Source organism: Oncorhynchus kisutch, linkage group LG18, assembly GCF_002021735.2.
Source record: "Oncorhynchus kisutch isolate 150728-3 linkage group LG18, Okis_V2, whole genome shotgun sequence".
Taxonomy (NCBI): Eukaryota; Metazoa; Chordata; class Actinopteri; order Salmoniformes; family Salmonidae; genus Oncorhynchus; species Oncorhynchus kisutch.
Window position 1 is genome coordinate 44917506 of NC_034191.2, and position 11714 is coordinate 44929219.

General features: G+C 41.8%; 1 protein-coding gene across 2 annotated transcripts in view; it reads right to left on the reverse strand.

The window, feature by feature from the left end:
- LOC109908860 (out at first protein homolog) overlaps positions 1-11199 on the reverse strand; it is a 35709-nt gene extending 24510 nt beyond the window's left edge. The window contains exons 1-2 of one of the 2 annotated variants that reach the window (XM_031796150.1): positions 10842-11199; positions 10430-10561 (exon numbers count right to left, since the gene is read on the reverse strand). In XM_031796150.1, the coding sequence (XP_031652010.1) occupies positions 10430-10561; positions 10842-10907 (198 nt within the window). In that variant the 5' untranslated portion in view covers positions 10908-11199. Of the gene's footprint in view, positions 1-10429 lie in introns of both variants that reach the window. The other variant, XM_020507606.2, reaches the window with a different exon arrangement.
- Positions 11200-11714: the final 515 nt, after the last annotated feature.

Below are 11714 nucleotides of genomic sequence, written 5' to 3' on the forward strand. Positions count from 1 at the left end.
GTGTGTCCAAACTTTGACTGGCATTTTATGTTCCAGCACTTTGGTTTCACTAATAAATATATTGAAATGGAACCAAATTAAAATCGGTTTCTTTCTTAAATCCTTAAATAATATATGGGCTATTTGGTCTAAAACGGTATAGGTCAAATGTGACAAGTCTGCCTATAACCTGCCCGAATAGGCCTATAACTCCATTCCTATTCTTTTCAGAGTTGAGAAATGAATCAAATTGGAAATTAGCTATTAGAAGACTGGTTATTGTGACGCATGTCTGTTGAATTAGGAAGAATCCACCTGCACTCAGTCCCACCCCATATACTCAACCAATCAGGAGCTGAAACTGCATTGCGGCCGTGGAATACTTTTTACTAAACGGTACATGCTAAATAGTACGCAGTTTAAAAGCTGCAGTATGTAACTTTTTGGGACGACCCAACCAAATTCACATAGAAATGTGTGTAATAGATATGTCACTCATTGACAGCAAGTGTAAGAAGTGGTATATCGGTCCCATTCTTAAGTTTATTTTTTGTCTTACTTTCGATTTACAATATTTTTGGTTATTGATATATTTCATAGCGGTGGTACAATGATTCTCTACACTATACTTGATTGTTACAAAACAAACTGAAAATTAAGTGAACTATTAGAATTTTTGCAACCAGGAAATGGCAGAGTAATTTCTGCATAGTGCTTCTAAGTACAGTATGTAGCATGGGTATTTGGACACAGCCAGTGTAACCATCTCTACTGTTCAGATAACTTTACACTCTCCCTCCCACATCCTCTCTCACTTACTCATGCTCTCACACATACACCCACTCTTGCATATCTAGCCAACCTTTGTAGTTGCCTTGGGCCGTTATGCTTCTCTATTTTTACAAATGACATGCCATTTGTCTTACAAGAAGCTAAAATGACTGTGTATGCTGATGATTACACTCTACCCATCAGCACCTACAGCTAGTAAGATTGCTGAGACGCTTAGCAAGGAGTCAGAAGGGGTAATTAACAAACTGGTCTTAAATACATCTAAAAGCATTGTATGGGTTCAAAGCATGCTCTTAGACCTAAACATCAACATGCATGATAGTCATTGGGGGTTGAGGAGAAATTAACAACTTCGTCTTTAAAGAAACATTTGAGTGTTAAAAATGCCTATCCACTTGTATAATCTATTTGCATACACTTCAGACATACATACCCCACCAGACACGCCACAATGGCTTTCTTCACAGTACCCAGACCAAAAACAGATTTAATGTGTCGCTCAGTTATGCATACAGTGCCTTTGGAAAGTATTCAGATCCCTTGACTTTTTCCACATTTTGTTACGTTAGACTTATTCACAAAATTGATTAAATAAACACACTCTGCAATTTACACATACCCCATAATAACAAGCAAAAAAAGGCTTAGAATTTGTTGTAAATGTATATCAAATTGAAAAAATAAAAAACAGAAATACCTTGTTTACATAAGTATCCAGACCCTTTGCTATGAGACTCGAAATTGAGCTCAGGTGCATCGTTTCCATTGATCATCCGTGAGATGTTCCTAGAACTTGATTGGAGTCCATCTGTGGTAAATTCAATTGATTGGATATGATTTGGAAAAGGCACACAACTTTCTATATAACGTCCCACAGTTGACAGTGCATGTCAGAGAAAAAAAAACAAGCCATAAGGTTGAAGGAATTGTCCATAGAGCTTAAAAACAGGATTGTGTCGAGGCACAGATCTGGGGAAGGGTACCAAAAAAATTCTGCAGCATTGAAGGTCCTCAAGAACACAGTGGCCTCCATCATTCTTAAATGGAAGAAGTTTGGAACCACCAAGACTCTTCCTAGAGCTGAACTCGCAGCCAAATTGCGCAATTAGGGGAGAAAGACCTTGGTCAGGGAGGTGACCACGAACCTGATGGTCACTCGGACAGAGCTCTAGAGTTCTTCTGTGGAGATGGGAGATCCTTTCGGAAGGACAACCATCAGGCCTTTATTGTAGAGTGGCCAGAATGGAGCCACTCCTCAGTAAAAGGCACGACAGCCCTCTTGGAGTTTGCCAAAAGGCACCTAAAGGACTCTCAGACCATGAGAAACAAGATTCTCTGGTCTGATAAAGCCAAGATTAAACTTTTTGGCCAGAATGCCAAGCTTCAGGTCTGGAAGAAACCTGGCACCATCCCTACGGTAAAACACAGTGGTGGCAGCATCATTCTGTGGGGATATGTTTTTAGCAACATGGACTGGGACTGTAGTCGGGATCGAGGCAAAGATGAACGGAGAAAAGTAGAGAGAGATCCTTGATGAAAACCTGCTACAAAGCGCTCAGGACCCAACAGTACAACAACCCTAAGCACACAGACAAGACTATGCAGGAGTGGCATCGGGACACGTCTCCGAATGTCCTTGAGTGGCCCAGCCTGAGCCTGGACTTGAACCCAATCAAACGTCACTGGAGTAGATACCGATTATTGGAGGACCAAAAAGAGCCGATGCCGATTAAATCGGCCGATTTAAATATATATATTTGTAATAATGACAATTACAACAATACTGAATGAACACTAACTTAATATAATACATCAATAAAAATCCATTTAGCTTCAAATAAATAATGAGATAATAAAGGTTTAAATAATGCAAAAACAAAGTGTTGGCTAACATTAAGTTCCTTGCACAGAACATGAGAACATATGAAAGCTGGTGGTTCCTTTTAACATGAGTCTTCAATATTCCCAGGTAAGAAGTTTTAGGTTGTAGTTATTATAGGAATTATAGGACTATTTCTCTGTACCATTTGTATTTCATTAACCTTTGACTATTGGATGTTCTTATAGGCACTTTAGTATTGCCAGTGTAACAGTATAGCTTCCGTCCCACTCCTCGCTCGAACCAGGAACACAACGACAACAGCCACCCTTGAAGCAGCGTTACCCACTGCTCCACAAAAGCCTTGCAGAGCAAGGGGAACAACCACTCCAAGTCTCAGAGCGAGTGACGTTTGAAACGCTATTAGCGCGCACCCCGCTAACTAGCCAGCCATTTCAAATCGGTTACACCAGCCTAATCTCGGGAGTTGATAGGCTTGAAGTCATCAACAGCTGCTGGCAAACGCATGAAAGTGCTGTTTGAATGAATGCTTACGAGCTTGCTGCTGTCTACCATCGCTCAGTCAGACTACTCTATCAAATCATAGACTTAGTTATAACATAACACACAGAAATACGAGCCTTAGGTCATTAATATGGTAGAATCCGGAAACTATCATCTCGAAAACAAGACGTGTATTATTTCAGTGAAATACGGAACCGTTACGTATTTTATCTAACGGGTGGCATCCATAAGTCTAAATACTCCTGTTACATTGCACAACCTTCAATGTTATGTCATAATTACGTAAAATTCTGGCAAATTAGGTGGCCCAAACTGTTGCATATACACTGACTCTGTGTGCAATGAACGCAAGAGAAGTGACACAATTTCACCTGGTTAATTCTGCCTGCTAACCTGGATTTCTTTTAGCTAAATATGCAGGTTTAAAAATATATACTTTGTGTATTGATTTTAAGAAAGGCATTGATGTTTAGGTACACATTGGAGCAACGATACGCACCGCATTGATTATATGCAACGCAGGACACGCTAGATAAACTATTAATATCATCAACCATGTGTAGTTAACTAGTGATTATGATTGATTGATTGTTTTTTTATAAGATAAGTTTAACGCTAGCTAGCAACTTACCTTGGCTTCTTCTGTATTTGCGTAACAGGCAGTCTCCTTGTGGAGTGCAATGAGAGGCCGGTGGTTAGTGCGTTGGACTAGTTAACTGTAAGGTTGCAAGATTGAACCCCCCGAGCTGACAAGGTAAAAATCTGTCATTCTGCCCCTGAACAAGGCAATTAACCCACCATTGAAAATAAGAATGTGTTCTTAACTGACTTGCCTAGTTAAATAAAGATTAAATAAAAGGTGTAAAACATTTTTATTAAATTTTAAACGGCCAAATCGGTGTCCAAAAATACCGATTTCCGATTGTTATGAGATCTTGAAAAATCGGCCCTAATTAAATCAGCCATTCCGATTAATCAGCCGACCTCTACTTTGGAGAGACCTGAAAATAGCTGTGCAGCAATGCTCCCCATCCAACCTGACAGAGATTGAGAGGATCTGCAGAGACGAATGGGATAAACTCCAAATACAGGTGTGCTCAAGGCTGTAATCACTGCTTCAACAAAGTACTGAGTAAAGAGTCTGAATACTTGTGTTAAATAAAAAAACTGAAATTGTATAAATATGTATAATAACCTGTTTTTGCTTTCTCATTATGGGGTATTGTGTGTAGATTGATGAGGGAAAACAATTTGATGAGGGAAAACAATTTAATCGATTTTAGTTTAAGGCTGTAACGTAACAAAATTTGGGAAAAGTCAAGGGGTCTGAATACACTGTAGAGCCATGTTATCATGGAATGCTCTGCCACCAGAGTTACTCAGGCAAAAAGCAAAGTTTAGCTTTAGAAAACATATATCACAGCACTGCTCATATTTCTAAATATTAATGATTTAACCGTACTGTAAGAATATGACTGTATTATAGTGTGTATATAGTATTTTTGTTGTCTCTAGGTTTCTTTCCAAGTATACAAAACATTAAGAACACCCGTTCTTTCCTTGACAGACTGACCAGGTGAAGCTATGATCCCTTATTGAAATCCACTTTAAATCAGTGTAGATGGAGGGGAGGTGACAGGTCTTGCGACATGGATTGTGTATGTGTCATTCAGAGGGTGAATGGGCAAGACAAAAGATTTAAGTGCATTTGAACGGGGTACGGTAGTAGGTGCCATGCGTACCGTTTGTGTTAAGAACTGCAAGACTGCTGGGTTTTTCATGCTCAACGGTTTCTTTGTGTCAAGAATGGTCCACCACTCAAAGGACATCCAGCCAACTTGACACAACTGTGGGAAGCATTGGAGTCAAAATGGGCCATCATCCCTCTGAAACGCTTTTGACACCTTGTAGAGTTCATGCCCCGATTAATTAATTTGGTTCTGAGGGAGGGGGGAGGGGAGGGGGTGCAACTCAATTATAGGAAGGACCGATCCTAATGATCCTCATACTCAGTGTATGAGGAATAAGTTGCCATTTGAGACACATTCAAGCTGTTGGGACAGACCACATAAACATTCTCTCACTGATGACAGTGTGCAAGCCCGGCCTGCATCATCGTGACCGATCCCGGACATTTTTCCTAAATAATTTGAGACATTCCCAGTTGATCGTCTTCCAAAAGGAAGGACTGATACCCTATTATATTCCACCAGCGCCATGGGGTGGGAGAGTGAAGTTGTTCCCTGAAGTGAAACTCTAGGGAGGTTTCCCTTTTCATTCAAGGTAACGTTACACTTGTTTCCACATTAGGTAGTCTTAGTCTAGAGACTTAAAAATAAAATAAATAGAATATGATGCCCTACTTGTTTTAATGTAATCATTACCTTATCAGTTTGGTCAAAGCTCTCATTAAAGCACTGTTATGATGGCTCTAGTTCTGTTATCTTATCTGCTATGTCTGGGTAATTCTGAATGAGTAACTGATCATCTTGTGCTAGAACAGGAGAGTTCAATGTAAAACAGTGGACTTTTGAGATCATTCTACAAACTTTGGCAATTGCATCCACCTTTTTTGTGAAATGGCATTTTTGTGAATCGGCGGATACATTTCGGGGTCAAGTGCTTGCTTGAAGAATGGCTCCGGAGGGGATGGCTGCTGTTTTACAGGCTCCTGACCAATTGTGCTATTTGTGTGTTTTTCACATTGTTTGTAACTTATTTTGTACATAATGTTGCTGCAACTGTCTCTTATGATCAAAATGAGCTTCTGGATATCAAAACAGATTACTCACCTCGAGTCTGACATGAAGGATATAATGTTGCTCCCGGACAAGGCCCAAATCCCTGTCATTCGCATGAAGAAAATAAGGAAATACAGGGAGCGTAGATCAGGGTGCCTTGAGATAATTAGTTGGCAAGTGGGTTACTGGCCTCTACCATCCGTTATATTGGCCAACGTGCAATCACTGGATGAGCTCTGTTTGAGACTATCCTACCAATGGGACATTAAAAACGGTAATAACTTATGTTTCACAGAGTCGTGGCTGAACGATAATAAGGATAATATACAGTTGGTTGGGCTTTCCGTGCATCGGCAGAACAGCTACGTCCGGTAAGACGAGAAGGGGGGGGTCTATTTGTCAATAACAGCTGGTGCTAGATTGCCCAAATTAAATTAAAGGTAGTCTTGAGATAATGCTCGCCTGACATAGTGTGGTCTACAGCTTATATAGTATTCTATCTATATTTTTCGTAGCCGTCTATTTACCACCACTGCCACTAAGACCGCACACAACAAGTTTTCTAATTTCTACCAGCATGTCACATGTGCAACGTGCAAAGCTCTCCCTTGCCCTCGATTCGTCAAATCTGACCATAATTCTATCCTCCTGATTCCTGCTTACAAGCAAAAACTAAAGTAGGAAGTACCAGTGACTCACTCAATATGGGAGTGGCCAGATGACATGGACGCTACGCTACAGGACTGTTTTGCTAGCACGGACTGGAATATGTTCTGGGATTCATCCAATGGCATTGAGGAGTACACCACCTCAGTCACCGGCTTCATCAATGAGGGCATCGACGATGACATCCCCACAGTGACCGTACGTACATATCCCAACCAGAAGCCATGGATTACAGGCAACAGCCACACTGAGTTAAAGGCTAGAGCTGCCGCTTTCAAGGAGCAAGGCACTATTCTGGAAGCTTATAAGAAATCTTGCTATGCCCTCAGACAAACCACCAAAATGACAAAGCGTCAATACAGGACTAAGATTGAATCCTACTACACCGGCCCTGACGCTTGTTAGATGTAGCAGGGTTTGCAAACTATTACAGACTACAAAGGGAGACCAAGTCATGAACTGCCCAGTGACGCTAGCATTCCAGACAGGCTAAATGCCTTTTATACTCGCGTCGAGGCAAGTAACACTGAAGCATGCATGAGAACACCAGCTGTCCCGGACAACTGTGTGATCACGCTCTCCATAGCTGACCTTTAAAACAGGTCAACATTCATAAGGGGGACCCATGACAGATTACCAGGATGTGTACTCAGAGCATGCGCGGACCAACTGGCAAGTATCTTCACTTTCATTTTCAATCTCTCCCTGCCCGAGTCTGTAATATCTACATGTTTCAAGTAGACCACTATAGTCCCTGTGCCCAGAAAAGTGAAGGTAATCTGCCTAAATGACTACCGACCCGTAGCACTCACGTCAGTAGCCATGAAGTGCTTTGAAAGTCTGGTCGTGGCTCACAACACCATCATCCAGGAAACCCTAGACCCACTCCAATTCACATACTGCCCCAACAGATTAGCAGGTTACATAATCTCAATCCACACAGACTGCCCTTTCACACCTGGACAAATGTGAGAATGCTGTTCATTGATTACAGTGCAGCATTCAACACCATAGTGCCCACAAAGCTCATCACTAAGCTAAGGACCCTGGGACTAATCACCCTCTGCAACTGGATCCTGGACTTCCTGAAGGGCCACCCCCAGATGGTAAGGGTTGGCAACAACACATCTGCCACTCTGATCCTCAACACAGGGCCCCCCCAGGAATGTGTGCTTAGTCCCCTGTTCACCCATGACTGCGTGGCTAAGCACGACTCCAAAACCATCATTAAGTTAACTGATGATAACGGTGGTAGGCCTGATCAACAACAACGAGACAGCCTATAGGGAAGTCAGAGACCTGGCAGTGCGGTGCCAGGACAACAACCTCCCCCTCAATGTGAGCAAGACAAAGGAGATGATCGTGACCTACAGGAAAAAGAGGACCGAACATGCCCTCATTCACATCGACAGGCCTGTAGTGGAGCGGGTCGAGAGTTTCAAGTTCCTTGGTGTCCACATCACCAACAAACTATCATGGTCCAAACACACCAAGATAATTGTGAAGAGGGTACGACAATGCCATTTCCCCTCAGGGGACTGACAATATTTGGCATGGGTCCCCAGATCCTCAAAAAGTTCTACAGCTGCACCAGAGAGCATCCTGACCAGTTGCATCACCACCGGGTATGGCAACTGCTCGGCCTCTGACCATAAGGCACTACAGAGGGTAGTGCGTATGGCCCAGTACATCACTGGGGCCAAGCTTCCTGCCATCCTGGACCTATATACACTAGGCAGTGTCAGAGGAAGGACCAAAAAAAATTGGTCACAGACTCCAGTCACCCATTAAGTTCAGATGAACATTTTAGGTCTAACAGTTCTCTAGCTACTAGTCTTTGTACAATCCACACCTTTATCAGTAAAGACCCATTTCTAGCTGTTGGTCACGGTAGCCATTTGTTCTGCTTGCATTTTGGATAAGACACTAATAAAGTACGCACGGCAAGCGGTACCGGAGTGCCAAGTCTAGGTTCAAAAGGCTCCTTAATAGCTTCCACCCCCAAGCCATAAGACTGCTGAACAATTAAATAAAATGGCCACTCGGACTATTTGCATTGACACCCTCCCCCTTTGTTTTTACACTGCTGCTACTCTGTGTTTATCTATGCATAGTCACTTTACCCCTACCTACATGTACAAATTACCTCAACTAACCTGTACCCCCACACATTGATTCTGTAGTGGTACACCCTGTATATAGCTGCATTATTGTTATTTTGTGTTATTTTTTCATTGTGGTTTTTATTTTATTTTATTTAGTAAATATTTTAACTATTTGCTTAAAACTGCATTGTTGGTTAAGGGCTTGTAAGTAAGCATTTCACAGTAAGGTCTACACCAGTTGTATTCAATTTGATCATGGGTAAATTCATCCCCAGTATACACATTCCCGCTGTTTTTATGTAAATGGTGAATAAGAATAATCCATTCCCGCAGAATGAGGTGTGGTTTGTTAGGTAGCCATATCATTTCACCACAGGTACATGTTAGTGTAAATGTTCAGTTCATCCCCTCTCTTCTTATCATGGAATGACTCATTCCGATTCTCATAGTTGTACTGATCCCATAGATTACAGTACTCCTGTTCCCACAACCCATGCCAACTCATGTGGATTTTGGCACAAGGCTATGACTGATAATAACAGCAGCTGCACACCTAGCTGGCTGATCCCGTAAACACATTCTAAACAGCAACAGAGTCATTCATATATCTACTCTGTCCGTTTACTGCTACCCATTGTTTGATATCCCCTGTTTAAGAGTTTTCCTTTCCTCAAGCGGCTCTGAGCAGTAAATTCTGCATTGCAGCTTGAAGCCAGTTGATCCAACTTTTCATAAATCTTTGAGATAGTGTTAGATGAGAACCACATGTAAACGGAATGGAGAGGCAGGCCTCAGAGTGGAACTGATTAAACAGAGGAAAAAGAGCCCTGTGCCTGTAGCTAATTTAGCTAAACTGGGTGTGCTGTGAACCAGGATTCACCACAATGGTGTGATGTGCTCAGAGATGTGTCATCACCGATTTGGCGACGTGCCGGCCTCTCTTTTCATCAAAATGAGCTATTTGGTTTGTGACCCATACCCCGATCAAAAAGGTCAGACATGCCCACTTAATCCTAGTAAATCTCCCCCTTCACTTCTTGCCAGGCTGTCAGTTTCTGTGGGACTGCAACAATCACAGACGCATGCCTTTGGTCTGTGTCTGAGAGTATAGTGCACAGGACCAGAGGCACTCGGGGAACAGGCTGCATGTTGTTTGCTGGTTCACTATATACACTGAACCAGTGGTTCTCAACCTCTGGTCCATGTACCAGCACCGGTCCCTTATAGTTAGCCAACACTGGTTTAGGCATAGTCAGTTATTTTGTTTAATGTTGCCACTTCATTTAATTTAACTGGTCCTGCAAGAAAGAAGGACCATAGCTCCAGTCCCTGGTACAACAAAGGTTGTGACCAACTGGAGTAGATGGATGCCCTTGCTCTCCGACTAGGCCCATCTATGTTGATGGGACGGAGCAGGCTCAGAGTAAAGGCATGAGTTGTATTGCAGAAGAGTATGAATAGCATTCCTAAACCAATCATTGCAGGTGAGCGCCTAATTCAATAATCAGTTTTTGTGCCACCTAACATTATCCACTCATGCATGCGGAGGAATTTACCAGCATAAGGAGAGGAGGGCCCATGGCCAGGGAGTCAACTCATCAGCACTGAAATGACACATGCTAGACTAACACTGTTAGTCTATGCTATGGTAAACTGTTTTCTAAATTGGTTGCATGGAGATATAAGGCTGCATTCTGCATTGCCCCTGATCAGCCTGGCAACATATGTGGCCATTGGGTAATAACCCAACCCTACACAAAACAGTAAAGGCATAGGGGAAAAACACATTTGAATCCACTCACCTGTTTGAAGTCAGCGACAAATGTTATGAGAGTTCCATCTCCCTGTTTGAACTCAAGTGTGATGGAGTCTTTTTCACTGTCTGCTTCTAGAACTTCCTCTGTGATTTGTCCATCAGCTAAACGAACTCGAACCTTCAACTCGGAACAAAGTCCAAACGTTGTTAAAAATATTAGTGCCCAGAGAAATGCATGTATCCGAGCTGAAACCGGTAGAACACAACTCCCAAACATTCCAGAAGACGCAGAACTGAACTTGACAGAGGAAAAATACTAAAGTCCAGGTGAAATCCAACGGTCTCTATTCAATATCACTAGCTAATTATTTAGTTGCATTTCCGTTTCAGATAGCCCTTTTGCTATTTATTCTTTGTAAAAAATAATGAAATCCAAGCAATTGTTCCGTCTTCCATACCTTTAAACTAGAATTCATGACGTGAGTGATGTATTTTGTACGAACATTAACGCGACTCCAACGCATAGGTAAAAACCCACCTCGATTAAAAACCTCAATCTCGGTTTTTCATTTCACAGCTACTTTGTAACCATTACAAAACTTTTACCCAGCGCGACTTCCATGCATATCAGAATCATACGCGATGTAGTACCACCACACACACTCTCTCTTGATCGTAACACAGCAAGTTACTTCGTATTCTGTTTTTATCCTCGTATTTTTTTTCTTCTCTTTTTCTCATTCAGTCCCGTCACTTCCTTCGGTCATCCAAACTACTGCAGAGTAGGCTACTTGCATGGCCTCGAAACTTTCAGCGACGGCGCTGTAAATTCAACGAGCGTCTTAAAGGCACACCACCCTCGAAATGTAGCACACGGGGCATGTATGGATTTGGTTGTGATCCAACAAGAAAATCCAAGTTTTCACAATAGATTTGGGCCACAGGATATGGGCAACTGAATATTTATAATATCATATTTTGTTATTATGAAGCAGTGTTGCCACTACTGCACAAGGTGATAGGCCTACTGCAGTTGTTATAATAGTTTGTGTGAAAGTGATTCTGTTGATATGATTATGGATTCCAATTCACCTAATCAAAATAGTCCCTCTTCTTTTCTGAATTGAGATATGGAGTTGTATAAAAGTTGTGGCTAAAAACATCTTATGATTTAAAACAATTTAAAACAACAGAGGCATTGTTTTTATTTGCGCTTATAAGCTCTGTAACCCAATGACATACATTATTTATGAGACCATTGAATCATAGCTTGTGAGCTTCAGATAATTACTAGTTGTGTCAAGCCACGTGGTATTCACTGATTTCTTTGT